This window comes from Entelurus aequoreus, linkage group LG16, assembly GCF_033978785.1.
Source record: "Entelurus aequoreus isolate RoL-2023_Sb linkage group LG16, RoL_Eaeq_v1.1, whole genome shotgun sequence".
Taxonomy (NCBI): Eukaryota; Metazoa; Chordata; class Actinopteri; order Syngnathiformes; family Syngnathidae; genus Entelurus; species Entelurus aequoreus.
Window position 1 is genome coordinate 41,801,388 of NC_084746.1, and position 24,740 is coordinate 41,826,127.

Here is a 24,740-nt window from a genome sequence, read left to right on the forward strand (position 1 = left end):
TTACATGGTTGAAAACGATAATGATGCCAAAAAACATTTAAAAAAAGATGAGAAGTCCTCAAAGGCTTATTTTGAAAGTATAATTATATTTATAGATTATATGATATCTGTTGTTGTGTTCCCTAATTTGAGTGACCTGGACATAATCTGGACTGTACATAAATGCTTATTTTGAAAATGTAATTTTGTTTATAAATTATATGCAATCTGTTGAGTTCCCTAATTTTTTTCTGTGTACATGAATGAAGGTGTGTGTTGCTGAGTCCGACTTGGACATTATCTGGACTGGGCCTGGTTTAAAAAACCCTTTAAACAAATCTAATTTCATTGACAACCTGGTCTGTTGAAGATAAGGCCCTTTTTTAAAAAATAAAATAAAATAAGATAAATAAATAAAAAACATTTTCTTGGATAAAAAAGAAAGTAAAACAATATAAAAATAATTACATAAAAAATAGTAATTAATGAAAATGTTAGTGGACCAGCAGCCTATACAATCATGTGTGCTTCAGGGACTGTGTCCTTTGCAGATGTGTTGTCTATGTTGTGGGAACCAGAATATTGGTAGCAGAAAGAAATAACCCCTTTTGTGTGAGTGGGTGTGGATGAGTGTGCATGGGGGAGGTTGTTTGGGTTGATGCACTGATTGAAAGTGTATCTTGTGTTTTTTCTATGTAGATTTAATTTAAAAAGTTATTTTAAAATATAGTTAGTTGTTTGTTTTTTTTTGTTTTTTTTAATTTTTAAATTTTTTTAATTTTTAGAACAGGCCCGCGGGCGACTCATCTGGTCCTTACGGGCGACCTGGTGCCCGCGGGCACCGCGTTGGTGACCCCTGCTCTATACATTGCTAATGTGGTAAATGACTATTCTAGCTGCAAATGTCTGGTTTTTGGTGCAATATCTACATAGGTGTATAGAGCCTCATTTCCAGCAACTATCACTCCAGTGTTCTAATGGTACAATGTGTTTGCTCATTGGCTCAGAAGGCTAATTGATGATTAGAAAACCCTTGTGCAATCATGTTCACACATCTGAAAACAGTTTAGCTCGTTACAGAAGCTACAAAACTGACCTTCCTTTGAGCAGATTGAGTTTCTGGAGCATCACATTTGTGGGGTCAATTAAACGCTCAAAATGGCCAGAAAAAGAGAACTTTCATCTGAAACGCGACAGTCTATTCTTGTTCTTAGAAATGAAGGCTATTCCACAAAATTGTTTGGGTGACCCCAAACTTTTGAACGGTAGTGTATATATATATACACACATATGCATATACATACACATATATATACACACACACACACACACACACACACACACACACACACACACACACACACACACACACACGCACACAAACACACACACATAATACATACATACATACACATATATATATATATACATATATATATATATAAATGTGTATGTGTGTGTGAATGTATATATATATATATATATTTATATATATATATATATACACACACACACACATGTATATTTTTTTATATTATATATTATTTACAGTTGTGGTCAAAAGTTTACATACACTTGTAAAGAACATAATGTCATGGCTGTCTTGAGTTTCCAATAATTTCTACAACTCTTATTTTTTTGTGATAGAGTGATTGGAGCACATACTTGTTGGTCACAAAAAACATTCATGAAGTTTGGTTCTTTTATGAATTTATTATGGGTCTACTGAAAATGTTTCCAAATCTGCTGGGTCAAAAGAATATATATAGCAATGTTAATATTTGGTTACATGTTCCTTGGCAAGTTTTACTGCAATAAGGCGCTTTTGGTAGCCATCCACAAGCTTCTGGTTGAGTTTTTGACCACTCCTCTTGACAAAGTTGGTGCAGTTCAGCTAAATGTGTTGGTTTTCTGACATGGACTTGTTTCTTCAGCATTGTCCACACATTTAAGTCAGGACTTTGGGAAGGCCATTCTAAAACCTTATTCCAGCCGGATTTAGCCATTCCTTTACCACTTTTGACGTGTGTTTGGGGTCATTGTCCTATTGGAACACCCAACTGCGCCCAAGACCCAACCTTTGGGCTGATGATTTTAGGTTGTCCTGAAGAATTTGAAGGTAATCCTCCTTTTTCACTGTCCCTTTTACTCTCCATAAAGCACCAGTTCCATTGGCAACAAAACAGGCCCAGAGCATAATACTACCACCACCATGCTGTTTGGCCACAGTATTGTGGCCAAACAGCTCAATTTTTGTTTAATCTAATTTATGATTTAAAGAAAAGGGGTGGGATTATATAAGTGTAAACTTCTTCTCACTCCTTTTCAAATATGTAAAAAAAAAAAAAAAAGAAAGTCCAATGCTCATTTTGTTTTTTGTTTTTTCGTTTATTATTCTCCATTGTTTTCATTTTGTTATAATGGCTCTTAAGGCTATAGCCCTGTTTGGATAAGGCTTGCTCTTGTTTTTTGCATATTTGAAATAAAAAAATATAAAATCAAATATAAAATCAAACTAAACAGGTCCCAAATTAGAATAAAAAACTATAAAAAAATTAAACGGGACCAAATCCCCCAAAAATGGGACCTGAAAACCAAAATGGCCAACAACCTGAGCGTCTTACTCTATAAGGTCTTTGATCATTTCCGTGTGTCCTGTCATGATGAAAAAGTGTACAAATTTCTTGGAAGACATGATATGTTTTTGAGTGTACTAAAGCCCTCAAAAACATTTCAGTTGACGGTATAACAGCAATATTAGTAAAAAAAAGCTTACTTTAGAGCACAGTTAACATAAATACAAATAAAATCATTATTAAAATAATCATGAAGGATTTTATTGCTTTGTTATGTATAACACAAAGCTAAGATGTAGAAGTATTTTTCAAATGTTAGCATATGTTCACCTACACCAGGGATCACCAACGCGGTGCCCGCGGGCACCAGGTCGCCCGTAAGGACCACATGAGTCGCCCGCGGGCCTGTTCTAAAAAAAATAAAAAATATTTTTTTTTTTTTTTTTTTAATTAAATCTACATAGAAAAAACACAAGATACACTTTCAATCAGTGCATCAACCCAAACAACCTCCCCCATGCACACTCATCCACACCCACTCACACAAAAGGGGTTATTTCTTTCTGCTACCAATATTCTGGTTCCCACAACATAGACAACACATCTGCAAGGGACACAGTCCCTGAAGCACACATGATTGTATAGGCTGCTGGTCCACTAACATTTTCATTAATTACTATTTTTCATGTAATTATTTTTATATTGTTTTACTTTCTTTTTTATCCAAGAAAATGTTTTTTATTTATTTATCTTATTTTATTTTATTTTTTTAAAAAAGGGCCTTATCTTCAACAGACCAGGTTGTCAATGAAATTAGATTTGTTTAAAGGGTTTTTTAAACCAGGCCCAGTCCAGATAATGTCCAAGTCGGACTCAGCAACACACACCTTCATTCATGTACACAGAAAAAAATTAGGGAACTCAACAGATTGCATATAATTTATAAACAAAATTACATTTTCAAAATAAGCATTTATGTACAGTCCAGATTATGTCCAGGTCACTCAAATTAGGGAACACAACAACAGATATCATATAATCTATAAACATAATTATACTTTCAAAATAAGCCTTTGGGGACTTCTCATCTTTTTTTTAATGTTTTTTGGCATCATTATCGTTTTCAACCATGTAACTTTCTAAAGTTAGAAAATACTGAATAAATGTTTTAAAGAAAGTAATACTAAGTGAATATCTGTTTTTGGCCTTAAAAATAAACATTTTACCGAGTACTATAATTAAATTGACTAAATCATGATTGTCAATGAACTCTCCTAAAATAACAGAAACCACATTAAGCTTCATAAACAAACCAATCCTTAAACACATTTTTTTAACTTCCACCCAAAACAAAGACACAATATGACAATACTAAAACAAATGCAGGGTGGATTCAGGCTCCTGACAACAAAATCGGCAATCATCTGACTCTGTCATATTCCATAATTTTAACATTTTCCCTGTGGGTAAGAAGTTATAAATAATTTTAATTTGAAAATAACGATTTTGCACATCGATAGTGGTTTTATAGATTAGTTTGAATATGGCATCCCATGGCAACGGGCAGTCAAAAAAGTCCTCCCATTTTCCATTTGTGTTGTATGAGGCAGCCTTCAAAGATTTCTTTATTAAATAGAAATTATATATTTTTCTATTTATTTTAGTTCCTTTTTGCCAACTAGAATTTCTTATTAGAGGTTTACAGACTAATAATTTAGTAGTTCCATAATTAATTATTTGTTTCCATCTTTTCCCAATTACTCCAGTTAGTTGTTAAAATGAAAACCTTGAGCAAGCATCACCATACATAGCTCTAAATTCATCATACTTCATAATTTTACCATTCTCATTGATAATATCATTGACAAAAATTAATCCTCTTTCAAACATATTTTTCCAAAAGAAAGGCTTTCCATCTATTACAATATTAGAGTTCATCCATATTACCTGCTGCAAAATATCGTCTCTTTTTTCTGGCACATAAAATTGAAAACACCACTATGAGTGGATTGTTTCCTTTATGAACCCCGCCATGTTTCCCAGCAGACTCTCTGGGAGGGGATCACTTGTAAAAAAGGATACAATTTCTTTTGATACAGTACATGTTTTTTGTCCAACAGGACATTTGTGTACCACTCAATGTTTAAATACATCTTTGGAACATTTGATGCTTTTAAAGACAGACACATAGCTTCAAGGTTGAGAAGTTTCAGGCCCCCATATTCATACTCTTTGTACAAAACCTTTCTTTTAATCTTTTCTGGTTTGCCGTTCCAGACAAAATTGAAGACCCTCCGCTCATAAATCTTAAAAAAGTTTTGTGATGGAGCTGGTAATGACAAAAACAAATAAATAAATTGAGGAATAATTAACGAGTTGGCAATAGACATTTTACCATACAAGGTTAGGGATTTCCCTTTCCATAATTGCATAATTTTGTCCAGCTTTCTTAGTTGATAATCATAATTTACTGAGCCTAGATATTCCAGATTTTCTGGGACAACAACACCAAGTATGTTAACTGGTCCATCTGTCCACAAAACAGGCACTTTGCATTCCATTCGAAAGGACGTTCCCTTTAGATTTCCGATCCTTAACATTTTACATTTATCATAATTAAGCTTAAGGCCAGATTGCTGTGAAAATATGTCCAAAAGATTAAGAAGGTTCCGCAAACAATGAGGACAAATCTTATCTTTGTGAATCAGCCTTTTCTGACATGAACTTCATCAAGAACAAACACAGAACACGCCTCACTGATGCACATCTGCAAGACTCACTCAGAGTTGCAGTGTCAAGTTACACACCAGAGTACAACACACTAGTTAACAGCATGCAATGCCAGGCTTCCCACTAACTGACAAAGAAATAGATAACAGATTTGGTGTCCAGTTCAAAGTGTGACATGATTTAAAAATTTGAGAGTTTACTTTTGTATTTTACATGAGTTATTATTTGTACAAACATGGTGCAAAGTAATTCATGATTTGTTAAAAAATGTTAGTGGCTAGCTAGTTAAAATGGGATATTGTGATTTCACAAGACTGTCTTAGAAGTGATCATTTGAAAATGTTCAATTTGAAAAATGTGCACTTAGAGAAAATATAAAAATAAAGTGTTGCATATTGATATTTATCTATTTCTATATGTATTTATTGTGAGAAATCATTAAGATGATCAGTGTTTCCACAAAGATAAATATCATTAATTATTAATAATAACAGAGTTAAAGGTAAATTGAGCAAATTGGCTACTTCTGGCAATTTATTTAAGTGTGTATCTAACTGGTAGCCCTTCGCATTAATCAGTACCCAAGAAGTAGCCCTTGGTTTCAAAAAGGTTGGTGACCCCTGACCTACACTGTTTTGGTTGGAGTATTTTTCATATACAAAGTGTATGAAAGTGGCCCTTGGAACCTTCAGTTTTTCTCAATGTGGCCCTCGCTGGAAAATGTTTGGACACCTCTGGTCTCAGCGTTCACCTGTGCTCGTCTCTCCAAGTTGCATTGCTTCTGTCATCCCCCTAATAAAATTAGTGCACATGGTATCTAATATCATGTCATACATGTTTACTGATTCTAAGATTAGGTGTTGTCCTTGTGATGTGTAACCATTACTTACACTGACGTTAGCTTACTATTAAAAAACCCCCCTAGTAAACTCTGTTGCTGTTCCAATTTATTTTATTTTTTTCTGAAATTAGTTGACAAAACATGTTAGCTAGTGTTTACGTTACTTGGAAACACTGACAGAGTTGGCAATTAAAGGATGAGTGATTTTAGGATGACTTCACTCACATGGTTTCTAAATTTGAATACAAACTAACGGCAAGACGTTGTAAACAAGCCATATTTACGGCAACCTTCTCTACACAGTTTTAAAGATCACCTGCGACCCCTCTTGATTTTAATTACCATTGAGAACTTCATCATATTTATTTTCTTATCTGCACAACACACCGTGTGAGTTATATTCTTTATACATTCTGCTGACGACCACTCTTTTTTTTTCTTTTCAACCCTGTCACAAACTTCCCCATCTCTTCACCTCTGTTAGCTCTGTACAAATGTGTTTCCGTGTACTTACTACTTCAACTGGGTAGAACAGGGAGCCTTTTGTTTAGTTCAAGTTAAAGTCCCAACGATAGTCACACACACACATTAGGTGTGGTGAAATGATCCTCTGCATTCGACCCATCCCCATGTTCACCCCCTGGGAGGTGAGGGGAGCAGTGAGCAGCAGCGGTGGCCGCGCTTGGGAATCATTTGGTGATTTAACACCCAATTCCAACCCTTGATGCTGAGTGCCAAGCAGGGAGGCAATGGGTCCCATTTTTATAGTCTTTGGTATGACTCGGCCAGGGTTTGAACTCACGACCTTCCAGTCTCACTCTAACCACAAGGCCACTGAGCAGGTGCATCTAGCTGCAGGCTTGGGTATCTTTCTAACATGACTACTAGAATGTAGACACAAATAATGAAAATCTTCCGTTCTCCACTGTTGGAGAAACCCTGCGCTATAGTCAGAGCCGCTGAGTAAAGGTGCGGCCCAGTGACTTGACGCCGCGTTTGAGTTTAAGTTCATTTTGAACATGCAAGCATACAACATGATACATCACAATTTCCAGTTTCTCTTTTCAACATCTTCGAAAAAGGAGTAGGAAGAAGCAGAGCTTATTTAATCCTACCTTTTTTCTTTTACATAACAGTTGCTAAAACTTTTGTTCACTTCCTGTTCTCAATTTATTCACAATATACTCCATAAGTAATCTCAATAAAAATAAATAAATAATAATTGGTGAAGTAAGTTATATTTCATATGATGAGATGAGTAAGATTATTTTGAGAATGAATGAATGGATGAAATAAATTCAGAATGTTTATCATGGTTCTTCTTCTTTGTACTTTGTAAACACTTTAAGTTTGAAGAGTTTCTTGAAGTGGATCATATTAGTACATTGTTTGATTGCTTTGCTTAATCCATTCCATAATTTAATTCCACATACTGATATGCTGAAGGTCTTAAGTGTTGTACGTGCATACAAATGTTTTAAATTAAATTTTTCTCTAAGATTATATTTCTCCACTTTTGTTGAGAAGAATTGTTCTATATTCTTGGGTAGCAGGTTACAGTTTGCTTTGTGTATCATTTTAGCTGTTTGCAAATTCACTATGTCGTGGAATTGCAGTATCTTTGATTCAATAAATAAAGGATTTGTATGTTCTCTGTATCCAACATTATGTATTATTCTAACGTTGCGCTTTCAAAATGAAAGCATGGGAGTTAAAGATTTCAAAATCAAAACGTTTTTGTCCTCTGCGGTATAAATTTTGGGTGGGACACGTCCTCCAACCCACCCCCTCAAGCACCCCCAACCCACCCCCTCCGGTTCCTATGCCAGTGCATGTAGGACTGTAGTTCCTGACCGCAGAAATCCCAATTTCAGCAGAATTTTTTTTTTCCCAACTCTCATCTTATCTCTTCCTGATTACCCCTCCTTTTTAATGGCTTCTGAGGAGGGCCGATAAACGAGGCTGCGGCGCGGCTGCTAAATTGACAGGTTTCAGCAGCCGTCGACGATAATGCCGTCAATTTATTCAAATCCTTCCCTCCCTTAATTTGAATTGATGAGAGAGCTCCCCAAATAGAATGTCAATCAGTGCTGAGCCAGTGACTGCACTTTATTCATGAAGACGGGCGACGTGAGAAGGGAGAGAGAGGTAGTGTGAGAGAGTCAGAGAGCGAGAGAAAAGATTCCCAATTCCTCTCTGCCTGCCAGGCACCGATAAAGAGCGCTGTGTAAAAGTTCACTGAACGCTGCCAGCCTTGAAATAGTTGTGTCAACTTCTTCTCTCGCCATCATTTCAAAAGGAAACTTGTTACCCTATAAAACTGAAGTAAATTGTTTGACATATAGGGAGGGTCTTGTTTCCTGCAGGTTGTACAGTTCTGTTTAGCTGACTAAGGGTTTGAAACGGTAAACCTCGGTTTGGTTATCGATAGCTGCATCTGCTACCTCAGGGGTCGGCAAGCCAAAATGTTGAAAGAGCCATATTGGACCGAAAATACAAAAAAAAAATCTGTCTGGAGCCGCAAAAAATGTATGTTATAATGAAGACAACACATGATGTAAGTGTCTGTATTGGTTATATTAGCCTACTATCAAAATGACTTTAAAAGTCTTATATAAGTGTTATAATTAAAAGTTAAAGTTAAAGTACCAATGATTGTCACACACACACTAGGTGTGGCGAAATTATTCCCTGCATTTGACTACAGATAAATGCTGATAAATGGCTGATAAATGCTTTAAAATGTAATATCGGAAATTATCGGTATCGGTTTCAAAAAGTAAAATTTTTGACTTTTTAAAACGCCGCTGTACGGAGTGGTACACGGACGTAGGGAGAAGTAGAGAGAGCCAATAAACCTAAAAGGCACTGCCTTTGCGTGCCGGCCCAGTCAAATAATACCTACGGCTTTTCTCACACACACAAGTGAATGCAACGCATACTTGGTCAACAGCCATACAGGTCACACTGAGGGTGGCCTTATAAACAACTTTAACACTGTTACAAATATGCGCCACACTGTGAACCCACACCAAACAAGAATGACAAACACATTTCGGGAGAACATCCGCACCATAACACAACATAAACACAACAGAACAAATACCCAGAACCCCTTGCAGCACTAACTCTTCCGGTACGCTACAATATACCCCCTACCCCCCCGCCCCCAACCCCGCCCACCTCAACCTCCTCATGCTCTCTCAGGGAGAGCATGTCCCAAATTCCAAGCTGCTAGTTTTGAGGCATGTTAAAAAAAAAAAAGCACTTCGTGACTTCAATAACAAATATGGCAGCGCCATGTTGGCATTTTTTTTCATAACTTGAGTTGATTTATTTTGGAAAACCTTGTTACATTGTTTAATGCATCCAGCGGGGCATCACAACAAAATTAGGCATAATAATGTGTTAATTCCACGACTGTATATATCGGTATCGGTTGATATCGGAATCGGTAATTAAGAGTTGGACAATATCGGAATATCGGATATCGGCAAAAAAGCCGTTATCGGACATCTCTACATTTGACCCATCACCCTTGATCACCCCCTGGGAGGTGAGGGGAGCAGTGGGCAGCAGCGGATGGCCGCGCCCGGGAATCATTTTTGGTGATTTAACCCCCAATTCCAACCCTTGATGATGAGTGCCAAGCAGGGAGGTAATGGGTCCCAATTTTATAGTCTTTGTTATGAAGACAAAACATGAGGTAAGCGTCTATATTAGCTACATTAGTCAACTATCAAAATGACTATGTGTTGCAGGCTGACGCAAATCTTTGTTGACAGAAATGTTGAAATGTAATATTTATTTTACACATTTTTACAACATTCGAAATTATTAGCAAAATGCAGGCTTCTCAGAGGGTGAGTTAACTCCTGGAAATTACTGTCTTAGAACGGCAGAAGTATAGATGTGTGTGTCCGAATGAAAGGAAATGGCAGGCATTCTTCTAATGGATTTATTACAATCTTTGCAAGCTGGGTAACGTTTGCTGTGGTCTGAAACAACATCGCACACAAACAACTATTAGAAATGCAGCCAATATTACATACAGATGATATGTCAAGAGACATGCAAATATAAATTGAACTAAGAGAACTTAAAGGCCTACTGAAATGATTTTTTTTATTTAAACGGGGATAGCAGATCTATTCTATGTGTCATACTTGATCATTTCGCGATATTGCCATATTTTTGCTGAAAGGATTTAGTATAGAACAACGACGATAAAGATTGCAACTTTTGGTATCTGATAAAAAAAAGGCTTGCCCCTACCGGAAGTAGCGTGACGTAGTCAGTTGAACATATACGCAAAGTTCCCTATTGTTTACAATGATGGCCGCATGAAGTGAGAGAGATTCGGACCGAGAAAGCGACAATTTCCCCATTAATTTGAGCGAGGATGAAAGATTTGTGGATGAGTAAAGTGCAAGTGAAGGACTAGTGGGGAGTTGAAGCTATTCAGATAGGGAAGATGCTGTGAGAGCCGGGGGTGACCTGATATTCAGCTGGGAATGACTACAACAGTAAATAAACACAAGACATATATATACTCTATTAGCCACAACACAACCAGGCTTATATTTAATATGCCACAAATTAATCCTGCATAAAAACACCTGCGTGTTTGTTATGCTAGCTCCTAGCTCCTATGCTAGCTCCTAGCTCCATAGAACACGCCAATACAATTCAAACACCTGATCAACACACACAATCACTCAGCCCAAAAGACCGTTCACCTAACCCAAGGTTCATAAAGCTTATATATTTTAAAAAAGTTACGTACATACGCAAAAAAAAGTTGCGCACATACGGTCAAGCGATCAAATGTTTAGAAGCCAAAGCTGCATACTCACAGTAGCACGTCTGCGTCTTTGTCATCCAAATCAAAGTAATCCTGGTAAGAGTCTGTGTTGTCCCAGTTCTCTACAGGCGTCTGTGTATCGAAGTCAAAAGTCCTCCTGGTTAGAGTCTCTGTTATCCGAGTTCTTCCATCTTGACTGCATCTTTCGGGAATGTAAACAAAGAAGCGCCGGCTGTGTACTGTTGTGGCTGACTACGTTCGAAAAATACGTCCATTAACACTGACAACTTTCTTCTTTGCTTGCTCAGCTTCCTTCTCCATAATGCAATGAACATGATTGAAACAGATTCACGAACACAGATGTCCAGAATACTGTGGAATTATGAAATGAAAACAGAGCTTTTTCGTATTGGCTTCAATGTGGAAGGCATACCCGTGTTCGCCGGTCTACGTCACGCGCATACGTCAACCTCAGAGGCGTTTCGAACCGGAAGTTTAGCGGCAAATTTAAAATGTCACTTTATAAGTTAACCCGGCCGTATTGGCATGTGTTATAATGTTAAGATTTCATCATTGATATATAAACTATCAGACTGCGTGGTCGGTAGTAGTGGGTTTCAGTAGGCCTTTAAAGGAAATTAAATGAGCTCAAAAATACCTACACACGAGGCCTAATGATCTAACATGCACATACAGCGAGCCTAAATAGCATGTTAGCATCAATTAGCTTGCAGTCATGCAGTGACCAAATATGCCGGAATAGCACTCCATACAAGTCAATAACATCAACAAAGCTCACCTTTGTGCATTCACGCACAGCATTAAAAGTTCAGTCGTCAAAATGAGGAAAAAAAAGGAGTGGCATAAAACACGTCTTAGAAAGTCAAAGAAAGTTGTACATGTAAACAAACTACGGTGAGTTCATGGACTGCCAAAATTAGCAGGACAAAACGGCGCTCGCCAAATAATCTGTAATTACTGATTTCTAACAATTAGGGAGATTTGTGTCATGTTTCTTTTTCCATTTGTCATACATTTTTGAAAAATCTCCAGAGAACCACGAGGCGGGCGCTAAAGAGCCGCATTCGGCTCTATAGGCGCAGGTTGCTGACCCCCGCACTACCTAAATAGTGTCACGTCATCTTTTTCTACAAGACAATTGTGGTGCCCCCTCTGGGTTGTGTTCAAAAAGTTTAGCACACATGTAATACAAATTTCTATAATCATTAGATACATGGTCAATGATTTAAGAACAATCTGTTGCTGAGCCCTGACTGTGTCCCTGCAAAGATGTTTTGCTGGATGGTGGCCATGTTGTTCTAAACCCTATGTGTCAAAGTCAAGGCCCGCGGGCCACATCCGGCCCACAAATGAATTATCTATGGCCCCCGGGATGATATTTGATTAGTATTAGAACCGCCCCGCAGGCCACAGCCGCCTGCTGCAGTTTTGCACGCACCAATACTCCATCAGTGTTTTGGTGCTAGGAATTTTCAAAATGGGGTCCCAGGATTATCAAGTCATAAAAATGGGGTCCCACAGTGAAGTTTTGGGGTCCCACTTTTTTGTAACCGTTTTGAAAACAAATGATAAATGTGTGCATTATCCTGTTATATCTTGCATTCTATATTGTGTTTTGGAAAAAGGTAGTCATAAACGTTACTTAATTCATTAAAAAAAATAATACAAAAGAAAACACATTTCTACGCATATGTAAATGTATCAGTTATAAACATTCATTCACTTTCTTCTTTCCTTCATGGATCTAAACTTTATCGCTGCCGGTATTTTTTTCTCTATTTTTATTGTAATATTTTCAGAATGTGTTTGTTCTATTTTTGGCCAAAGTAAGACAAAGAAAACAATCTGAAGTGGTCTTTAGTTTTTAGTTTTCATGCCATGATTTTAATAGTCCTCCATGCGGCCCCTGAACTAAAAATGAGTTTGACACCCCTGTTCTAACCAATCTTGCTAAATTTTTAAAACATGTGCCTGTCAGTCTCCTAAAGGTGTGTAACAAATTCCGCAGTGATTCAACTAAACACCCCAAAGCTACAGTGAGTGTATTGTAAAGCTCTGTGAGAAATATCAGGTCAATGTGACCTATAGAGTTTGAAAACTTGAAATTTGCCAGAAAAATATTAGCACAGGCAACACAGTAAGGTTACGTGTTTTAACAAATGTTCACCCTTTTGGGTGAAGTGGTTCCTTAGGAGAAGAATTATCTTTGACTTTTGACCCTGCAAAAAACAGCATTGTGGGGAACCTCAAAAGCCAAATACAATCCTGGTCAACCTCCAGTTTGACCGGGATTCCAGACTTGGAAATGACTGAAAACAACTATTCTGTTCCAAGGTTGTTCATCAATAATAAACACCTTTTGAATCCGTGAAGGATATGTTCCCGGATTCAGAGATCGCTCGCCAGTACTCAAATGGCAGAACAAAGGCTACTCAAATAGTGAAAGTTAAGTGTTATTTTTAGTGAATTCTAGCTATAAATATACTCCTCCCCCCTTAACTCCGCCCCCAGGTCTCAAGGTTGGCAAGTATGACCCAAACAGGAAAAACCAACCAAGTCCACAACTGTCACAGAGGTCGTGACACATCAGAGTTGAAAAAATATTGTTTATAATAGAAACATAAAACAAAAATAACTGGACAAAAACCAATGTTCAAACCAAAAACTGTGGTACTTGTGGTGTAAAAAAAGTTCACCTTTTTTTTGTTCAGCATCTGGTCAATTATCAACATATGAGTTTTTTTCACCCCCAGCATAAAAAATGTCACGCCAAAGGTGGGCGCCCGCGAGACCCACGACGCCATCCGCCGGGCCTTCGACGTGTGGCAGGGAGTGACTCCGCTGCGCTTTGAGGCCGTCCCCTATAGCGCCCTGGAGACGGGCAGACGCGACGTGGACATTACCATCATCTTTGCCTCGGGTTTCCATGGCGACAGCTCGCCCTTCGACGGGGAGGGTGGCTTCCTCGCCCATGCCTACTTTCCCGGGCCGGGCATTGGCGGGGACACTCACTTCGACTCGGACGAACCTTGGACCCTTGGTAACCCCAACCATGATGGTGAGTGGAGGAGTATTTTATATGTAACACAGAGCAGAGATTCAATTGTCTCATCATCCTTACCATGCTGTTTTTGGAGTTATTTCGTGTTTTTAAAGGATGGGGCTTGTCATTCATTAGAAAATAATAATAATTGAAGCCTATGTATTCTGCCTAGCAACAAGCAGGAATCAAAGAGTTTCTGACGATCTACGTTTTGTTTGTTGTTTACGCTGAAATGAATGAAATATAATGCTTATCTATCAAAGAAATAGTCAATGCAACGCATTGTTACATTTACGTAAACAAGAGAAGCAAAAATACAGCAAAGTAACCAAAAGAAAATCGACAGAGTGGGGCAAATAATATCATGGAGAGCTAGACAGTTTGGACCAGCTGGATCTGAAAGGATACAGGATGCAGTTTTCTGGCCATCAGACTGTGCTGTGCAAAGACGCGTCAGCCCATCTGTTTGTCTGTCTGTTGTTTATCTGCATATGACAGGAGTGAAAGAACATCTATTTGGAGACATTGCTGCTCAGTGGGATGCTACACGCTCGCAGAAAATTATACATTTTTCAAAATTGTAGCATTTTGTGATGCAGGCTTTCTTCCTGGAGGCTTGTTGTTGGTTTGGTGGGGTTTGCCAAAAGTTGCCCAAAAGACATAGGAAATGTATGCTAACATTGTTTATTTGTGGCATTTATTTTTCTGAATTGCTAAGTTAGTGGCACAAAGGTATATATTAATGTACAAGATGAAAATATGTACTGTATTTCCATAGTCATGGTTATGGTTTTAAATATGTATATATTTATTAGATATATTACAACATGTATTTCCAATATAGTTCAAAACATTTATTACACCATATTGTATTGATTATTGTGTTTATTTACTTATTATTCGTAATGAATAAAAAAGTTATCAATATTATTTGATTGAACAAAAACTGAGAATTGTCATTGTGATTTAAGTATCATTTTAAAAAATGGTAACGCTAAACAAATAGATAAATAACAGTTTAAACACATATAAATACTAGAGTTGACCCGATGCAACTTTTTCCCTTTTGATACAATACTGATATTGGAGCCTTGCTTATTAGTTGATACCGATATCAGCACGAATCATATATACTTGCATTATTTTGTAGTGTGGAATGTTAGAAAAGGCTTGATCAAAGGAAATTAGTCAAACAGAAAACAATGGTAGGTAAGAAAAAACACTAACCTATTTATCATCAACGTTCATGAGTGGAGTGGTAATTGTTTTTCCCCCACAATAATTAATTGAAGGGTAACTGCCATTTCTTTTTAGAGTTTTTCCATTCATTCACAAACCTTATATATAACAAGAACACATATGTGATTTTATGCATTCTAAATTGTATATGCAATCAGAAGCCCGCTTACAATGGAGTCTATAGGAGTCACTCTATTCTGCCTACAAAGCGCTTGAAAAAACATCCAAACACCTCCATCAAGTTTTTATATACACACTGTAAGTATATATGTAATGTAGTCACAGGCACATTCATAATAATCATAATAATAATTTAATATTTTGCTCATTTTTATTTCCCTTTTTACTTTGACAACATCACTGATTACTGCTTACTGCAGAATTCATGACAGCCAACAAACATACTAAAACATCACTTAGTGTACAATGTCTGCTGTCACTGGGATGCCAACTGTTAGGATGTTGATACATTCCCGTTTAGATGAAGAATTAATCATATCTCACGAAGAAAAAAGCGGGGTGGAAGAAAGCTTCTCTTCATGTCTTTCTCGCCCATTCTTTAAATTGGATGCAAAGTTGACCAACTTGTCAGATTATGTCCTCATCTTTCTACTAGCAAGGTGAGAGGCATTATTTAGGATCTAGAATTAACTTCCACAATCTCCGCGGGGAAAAAAGCAGCTCACCAGCTCATGACATCACCATAGCAGCAACAAACGTGTTAGCTCTCTGTGACATTTCACAACTAAAAATAGTTTGTCTGCATTAGTGCTTACAATAATATCACTAACACTTGGTTGAAATCCAGGTCACGAAATGTAAATGGAGTGTTGTTGATGCTTTTTGGATGGTTATTTAGAGAGGTTTATGGGCAAAATAGAGGACCTCCCACTGACTCCATTGTAAGCTGACTTTAATTCACGATTATTTAAGAGTTAGAATGCATTAAAAAAAATACATCTGTCTTCTCGTCTCTCATAATGATTGTGAATGATAGGTAAAATTTCCAAAAATGTGAAGTTCCCCTTTGGCGCAGTAAGTTGAATGATACGGACACTTTTGTTACTGGATACTTCCTAATACGCTTCTGCTTTGGAGACTTTATATATGTAAGTAATATGCAACTATAATTATTTGATACTTGTTTATGTGGTGTTTTAGTCTGTAATATTGTTCAATTGAGGACACTTATTGCGTATGTCTAGCAGTCAGGGGTCTGCAACATGCTGCTCTGGAGCCGCATGTGGCTCTTTTATCCCTCTGTAGTGGTTCCAGCTAGTTTATGCTTCTGTGTACTGTAGTCACTACGCTGTCCTTTGAGGCACCGTCATGAGTCTTTAAAAGTTCTGTATCAGCCATTCAATTCTAGGGGCAGTGTTTTCTGGTGAGAAACCATGCCACTTAACTTGTCATGATTTAGCTTCTTAGCTTTCTTTGTTGCTAATAAACAATGTTTACTAGAGAGGGATTGAGTGTTATTGAAACTGTTGCTGTTACAATACTTTAACTGCAAACAAAGAAGGCAATTTTGCAAAGATGGGCAGTATGCCTCATGATTGAATACCATCAACACAGGACAAGTACTAAAATTACAGCCTTTGCCGTGTCACTGCTACGCAAAGTTAGACTTTCATTTAGGCGTACATCATGCTACACAAGATGATTTGAAGGGGGAAGACAGAGTTCACCTGAACACAGAAGTATAAACAAGTTGTAGGTAGAATAGAGCAAAAGCACAGAACCATGATTATACCTGGTAAAGGAAAAACATGGAAGACAAGTAGATGTGTGACAACCAGTGTGAGGAATAATGTCGTTGCATATTAACAGTGTTACACACACACACACACACACACACACACACACACACATACTGGTTATCATTTGGAACGGGCACCAAGTTTTTGATCATCACTTGTGGGGGGGACCACCCTTTCTACAGGTTGTGGAGGCATGAAAAAATTAGGTAAAATGGCCACAGCCCAGTTAGCTCATACACGTCTTTAAATCTTTGGATTGATGAAGTAATGTGCTGATCATTCTTACTGGGGACCCTGGGGAAAAAGAGTTAATATGGTTCATGGGGACCAAATTTAAATAATTTTGCATAATTCACACAAATTTGTATGTGACTAATGAGGACCATTTAAAAAAAAAAAAAAAGTTCAAATTAAATATGACATGATCCTCAGAATACAGCACTACAGCTGTCCTCTTATAGGAAGTTTCACCACTTAAATGTTAAAGCAAATCCTGCACTTTAACAATGGATCTGACTATCATTTAAAAAGGTTTCCCTTTAGGGGACCTGTTTTTTTGTCCCCATACTGTCAGAGGTCCCCTAAAGGTGACTGTGTAAACAGAGTGATGTCCCCATTAAGTTAGCATTGCCAGAACACACACACACACACACACTTATACACACACACACTTTCTTGTATTCGTTACCTTCTTGAGACCTCCGAAAAATGCCTACCTCTTTAGGACCACCCTTTCTAGATATATAAATATTTGTATTTACAACATTAATAATATTGTAGCTGAGACAGGCTCCAGCACCACCCGCGACCCCGTAAGGGATAAGCGGTAGAAAATGGATAGATGGATAATATATGCATACTACGCGAATATAAAAAAGGTAAGCTTTTAGTAAAATTCTTTTTTTTAAATTTTTTGTTTATAATTGGTTTTTAATCTTCATTATTTACTCCAAGTTATTACAGTATGTCTGTATAAAAAAAAATGTTTTCTTCTTTTTTTTAATTATTTTTGGCCAAAGGGGGCGCATTTCAATTTCTAACACACACTCGTTATTACATATGCTGGTCAGAAGGGGAGTACTTCACATTTTTAAACACACTTGTTATTACATATGTTGGCCAGAGGGGGAGCACTTCCAATTTTTACACACACTTGTTATTACATATGTTGACCAGAGGGGGAGCACTTTTGAAAGAGACACACAGTCAATTTGAAAAATCCCTCCTTTTTGGGACCGCCCTAATTTTGATAGATTTCACCACCAGGGGTGCAAATGAGACATTCTCTATTAGATGCAATGGTTTCCCGTATTGGGACCATGATGTCGGTCCTAACTTGGTCACCGGTCCTCATATGGAAGGTACTTTTCCTTGTTGATGTCTCAAGAAGGGTTAAAATACAAGAACACACACACACGCACGCACACACACACACACACACACACACACCTTTAACTACTGGGGGGAATAATTAACACCAATTCAATGATGTGATAATCATGTAATCCCCCAATACCCTGTTTGTGGTCAATGAGAGATGCAGCCACCAAAGCACATTCAATCCCTGTATGAACTACAATTATTTACTTGTTCAAAGTCATTTTCCTGACTAATTGTCAGGTGGAAACAGGTGTGGTTCGTTATTTAGTGAAACTATATGAGGAAAGTACAAAAAAAGTAACATAATAACATGAAAAATAAGTGAGTAAAAAGAAGAAGACAGGAACCTAACGCGACCATAGGTTAAAAGAAACTGTATATGTGGCAGTAACTTCAACAAAGTAATCAAATAGGTTTTGTGGCTCAAGTGGGTTATGATTTGGTGGAAATGGGCCCAAATGGTTCTTTTGATGCAAAAGGTTGCCGACCCCTGGTCTGCTTGTGTGCTATTATGCGTTTAGCTGTTGTGTAGCTGCTACAGTAGCCCGTAGCCTACCATGTTTACCTTTTGTTAATGACTTGACTAAAATACAAGAAAATATCAACTCGTGTGCTTATTGGAGGAAATTTAGATGTTAACTGCAGGCTGTCCAGTTTAGTACAAGTAAACATGCTGCAGGACTGCTCGTATTGAAGCTTAAATTGAAAATGTTAAATGTAAGTCGGTATAATGTGATGTGTTCATGTTTAATTGTGATCAATATCTTATCGGAACACTCCTAATAAATACAGTGCATTTATGAAATAAATGAAAGCATAACAATAGAACTGTGTATGATATAGTACATGCTAATGGAATAATATTGTGGCTTTGGGTTTATCCTCGTTAACCTTCTTTCCATACATGGAGTGATCGTCGTCAAACTTCTAGCTCAGATTCCCATCTTTCCCAGAGCCTCATTCGGAAATGTGCCTGTCTTCCTTTTATGGGTCTAAAAAGCCATGCATAGTCTTTAATGGGCATTCACAGCAGTGTAATTGTAAATGATGCATGTTGACATGTGCACTAATGGCAGCCTCGGACGCTCACTTGGGAGTCCTTGCGGTGTGGCCTTCATTTGGCTTTGGATGCAAAAGGTTGTATCTATGTTCATTATACGAGGGACGAGGGTGTAACCTTTTAGCTGCTGGCCTTGGGTCAGTGGATGCTGGCGGAAGTGAATATCATGTTTTTAAAGGGCAACTATCTCCCGGGGACGGATCTAGTCACATGCAGTACGGACATGCCGTGTGTCTGTCCAAATCAGGTTGGCACTGCGAGTTGCATGCCAACCTCATACAGTACACTGACCATGCTAGTTTTTATATTTGATTTCAAAGAACTACAACCTTTTCTTAGCTGACTTTTGATTTCAGATGATTTAGAGCAGTGTTTTTCAACCATTGCGCACCGGCACACTAGTGTGCCGTGAGATATTGTCTGGTGTGCCGTGGGAAATTATGCAACTTCACCTAATTGGTCCAAAAAATATTATTTGCAAATCAATAATTATAATCTGCAAATAATCTGTCGTTGTCTAGTGTCTGTGCTGTATAGAGCTCGGCAGGGTAACCATGTAAAACTCCATATCAGTAGGTGGCAGCAGATAGTTCATTGCTTTGTAAATAAATAAATTATAAATGGGTTATACTTGTATAGCGCTTTTCTACCTTCAAGGTACTCAAAGCACTTTGACAGTATTTCCACATTCACCCATTCACACACACATTCACACACTGATGGCGGGAGATGCCATGCAAGGCGCTAACCAGCAGCCACCAGGAGCAAGGGTGAAGTGTCTTGCCCAAGGACACAACGGACGTGACTAGGATGGTAGAAGGTGGGGATTTGAACCCCAGTAACCAGCAACCCTCCGATTGCTGGCACGGCAACTCTACCGACTTCGCCACGCCGCCCCAAGTAGAAGTAGAAGTCGGAACGCGTCGAGGATGGTTTGTCGTGATCCCAATATGCAGAGCACAGCGGGAGGCAGCGTGCAGGTAAAAAGGTATGTTACGCTTAAATCAAAAATTACCAAAAGGCAAGTCCCGCTAGGAAAAGGCACTGAAGCGTAGGGATGGCTATGCAAAACGAAAGTAAAACTGAACTGGCTACAAAGTAAACAAAAACAGAATGCTGGACAACAGCAAAGACTTACAGTGTGTGTCTGTACATGACATGACAATCAACAATGTCCCCACAAAGAAGGATAGCGTCCGCACAACTGAAATAATCTTGTTTGCCAATACAAAGCAGGTCAGGCAATAGCACTCAAAGGAAGGCGTGAAGCTGCTACAGGAAAACACCAACAAAACAGGAAGAGCCACCAAAATAACAGCGCAAGACAGGAACTAAAGCACTACACACAGGAAAACAACAACAAACTAAAAAAAAAAAGACAACCTGGTGGAGTTTCATTTTTTAACGTTTCTGCTGGTGGTGCGCCTCCGTATTTAGTCAATGAAAAAAATGTGCCTTGGCTCAAAAAAGGTTGAAAAACACTGCTTTAAAGTTTCTATTAACCTACATTTTAGTATCTTCTTCTGTGTGTTATTTTTCTTATTTTATGCTACTTTATCCACATGAGAAGGCTTGTGCAGGCTGCCACGCCCATTCCTAAGCAGCAGAGGGCACTATTACTTTTAACCAAATGGTGATTTTAACGAGAAGAAATCCATTTCCAGGAAAAGGCATAAAAATACATGTTGACTCACAGCAAAACACTCCTGAATCTAAATATTAACCAAAACAACAACAAAAAACATTATACAATGTTGTCCTAAATTAATCATTTCAGGCATAAAAATGGCAAAATTAACAAAAAATATCATACCATATTAGTATTGGCCACGATTGCATTGATCATTATTGTGGCCACTGATTGGCTGAGCCTCAGGCAGCGTTACTACATTGTATTTAAAAATTTGTAAAGGTGACTAAAGGGCGTTTTTTCATGTCTAGAGGGCTCTGGTGATGTTAAAAAACGTATTTAGAAGGTCGTAAACATGTTTTTCTTATGTTCTAGCTATGAAAATGATGATTTAATGATTCCTACTTAGTGGAAATTAATTTATTGTGTGGCTGCACGAGTGTTGTCCCGATACCAATATTTTGGTACCGGTAACAAATTTCGTTACTTTTCTAAATAAAGGGGACTACAAAAAAATTGCATTGGTGGCTTTATTTTAACAAAACATCTTAGGGTACATTAGACATATGTTTCTTACTGCAAGTTTGTCCTTAAATAAAATAGTGAACATACAAGACAACTTGTCTTTTACTAATAAGTAAGCAAACAAAGGCTCCTAATTTAGCTGCTGACATATGCAGTAACCTATTATGTCATTTATCATTCTATTATTATGTCAACATTATTTAGGACAAGTCGTAGAAAATGAATGATTAATCTACTTGTTCATTTACTGTTAATATCTGCTTACTTTCTCTTTTGACATGTTCTATCTACACTTGTGTTAAAATGTAATAATCACTTATTCTTCTGTTGTTTGGATGTTTTACATTCGTTTTGAATGATACCTCAAATGTGGGTATCAATCCGGTACCAAAATGTTATATTCAAAGTCCTCATGTGTCCAGGGACGTATTTCCTGAGTTTATAAACATAATATACATTAAAAAAAACGAAAGAAGATTTTGTGATGCTAAAAATGTCGATGTCATCACAGTGGTAGCGACTAGATACGCTCCTGTACTTGGTATCATTACAGTGGATGTTAGGTGTAGACTAGAGCCACCAATGGCGTTTGTTTACTTTGTGACCACGGTGAGCTACGGTGTGTAGTGAAGCATGTTTAGCTATTACTCGTCCTGCAGGGATGATACTTGTAAGAAACTCACTTTATTTGTCACCATGGAGGCAAGGATTAGTGATTTAGAAGTAGCTAAAACACTGCAGACTGCGGATGGACTTTAGCCGCTAGCTAGCCATGTCTTAAAACACCTCTTCCTGAGGGCGTTTCAGTGTTATAGTTTCACCTTTATTGTTAGTTTTTAAGCCAAAATGCATCCGTTCTCCCTTTTCTGTCTACACACTGTGTCTGCTTGCAAGTACTCGTAAACCAGCAATGACACGACGTGACGACGACGGGGGGGCGGTGTGCATGGGGGACCAATACTTTTTAGAGGAGGTATAGTACCGAATATGATTCCTTGGTATCGCGGTGCTATACTAATACAACCCTAGCCTGCACCATGTGTACGTTAGTAAACCTCGGGGGTTAGCACACTCGCCTCTCAATCGGACGATTCGGGTTCGCATCCCCATACGGAATGGGATAAACTGCCTGGGTTACACATGTCTGGAACCAATTAACAGCGATAAACGAGGGACGACTGTTTAAACCTTAACGTTCCTTTCTCATCATTAGTTTCGAGTGAACTGAAACCTAACCTGCATGGATGAACAGTGGAAATACGTACAAAAACATGCCATATATTTTACAGTAACATTTCGTAACACAAACTAAAATAATGCTTGCATACCTCCGACAAGGCTAACTAACAAATAAACAGCAATACGTCTCACTTTCGTGCTTTGCGTAGGTAACTTTATGTTTGTAATGAGACGAGACAGCGCTGCTATGTAGAAATCACGCACTCACAAACTGTACCTTTTAATCCGGCATCACTTCTCTGCAGACTAACTGTTTTGTCACAAGTTCTGAGCACATTATCATAAAAGTGCGCCCACTGTCAGCAAGAACACAGTGACCCAAATCTGAAAGTCGTGGGCATTCAGTCACACATTGAAATGTGCACACATTTCATGTTTTTGACTCATTTTTTGCACCTTTTTTGTGTTGTTGTTGTGAAAAAAACACAAGACAGTTGAACACAATGTAAGCTGTGAGCACATTCGCAGTCATCCAGGCGAATACTAGTTGGCCTCAGGGCTTTCCATAATGAATACATTGAAGAAAGGCATTTCATACAACACAGTGACTCATTATCGGAGCGAAAGGGAGAAAAGGAACTGTAATGGCGCCCTCTCTAGGACATTTAGGGTCATTTAAAGCTTTGACGGGCATAAAAACACAGCACAAAAGATACTGGTTTATTTTATTATGGTGTAATCACGCCAGTATTTTGTTCTGATCCTGTCTTTAGGTAACGACCTGTTCCTGGTCGCTGTTCACGAGCTGGGTCACGCCCTCGGCCTGGAACACTCCAACGACCCCACGGCTATCATGGCTCCTTTCTACCAATACATGGACACAGAGAACTTTAAACTACCTCACGATGACCTGCAGGGCATCCAGAAAATCTATGGTAACTCTCACCTTCAATTTCTAACTAAATTTGCATGTGTGAGAAGCTCTGCTACAAAAACACTATAGTCAAAGATCCTCTATTATTACAGGACTTCTCTGGTATTTGTAAGGACCTTGTGCAAAAACACTTCATTCAAAGCTTGTCTATATTGCAGGAGTGTTCTGTCATCATGCTATTTTTAAGGACTTATTGCTATTACACTAACCAAAGATTATGCAACAGGAGTGCTCTGCGTTTTTTATGAACATACTTTAAAAACACTATATCGTCAATGAGCCTTTATGACAGGAGTCAACTGATGTTTTAAGCACCTGCTGCAAAAACTCTCCAGTCAAAGATCCTCTATATGAGACCGACTGCAAAAATGTTGTAGTCAAAGTCAAAGACAAGATACTTAACGTTCGAACTGGAAAACATTGTTATTTTTTGCAAATGTTAGCTCATTTGGAATTTGATTCCTGCAGCATGTTTCAAAAAAGCTGGCACAAGTGGCAAAAAAGACTGAGAATTTTGAGGAATGCTCATCAAACACTAATTTGGAACATCCCACAGGTGAACAGGCTAATTGGGAACAGGTGGGTGCCATGATTGGGTATAAAAGCAGCTTCCATGAAATGCTCAGTCATTCACAAACAAGGATGGGGCAAGGGTCACCACTTTGTGAAAAAATGCCTGAGAAAATTGTTTAAGAACAACATTTCTCAACCAGCTACTGCAAGGAATTTAGTGATTTCGCCATCTACGGTCCGTAAAATCATCAAAAGGTTCAGAGAATATTGAGAAATCACTGCACGTAAGCAGCGAGGCTGAAAACCAACATTGAATGCCCGTGACCTTCGATCCCCCAGGCAGTACTGCATCAAAAACCGACATCAGTGTGTAAAGGATATCACCACATGGGCTCAGGAACACTTCAGAAAACCACTGTCAGTAATTACAGTTTGTCGCTACATCTGTAAGTGCTCAGTTAAAACTCTACTATGCAAAGCAAAAGCCATTTATCAACAACACCCAGAAAAGCCACCGGCTTCACTG

At 38.1% G+C, this 24,740-nt stretch overlaps 1 protein-coding gene across 1 annotated transcript in view; it reads left to right on the plus strand.

The window, feature by feature from the left end:
• Positions 1–24,740, plus strand: part of mmp16b (matrix metallopeptidase 16b (membrane-inserted)) — a 55,592-nt gene that overhangs the window by 17,189 nt on the left and 13,663 nt on the right. The window contains exons 4-5 of the mRNA XM_062022887.1: positions 13,705–14,009; positions 23,541–23,702. Of these exons, the coding sequence (XP_061878871.1) occupies positions 13,705–14,009; positions 23,541–23,702 (467 nt within the window). The remainder of the gene's footprint in view (positions 1–13,704; positions 14,010–23,540; positions 23,703–24,740) is intronic.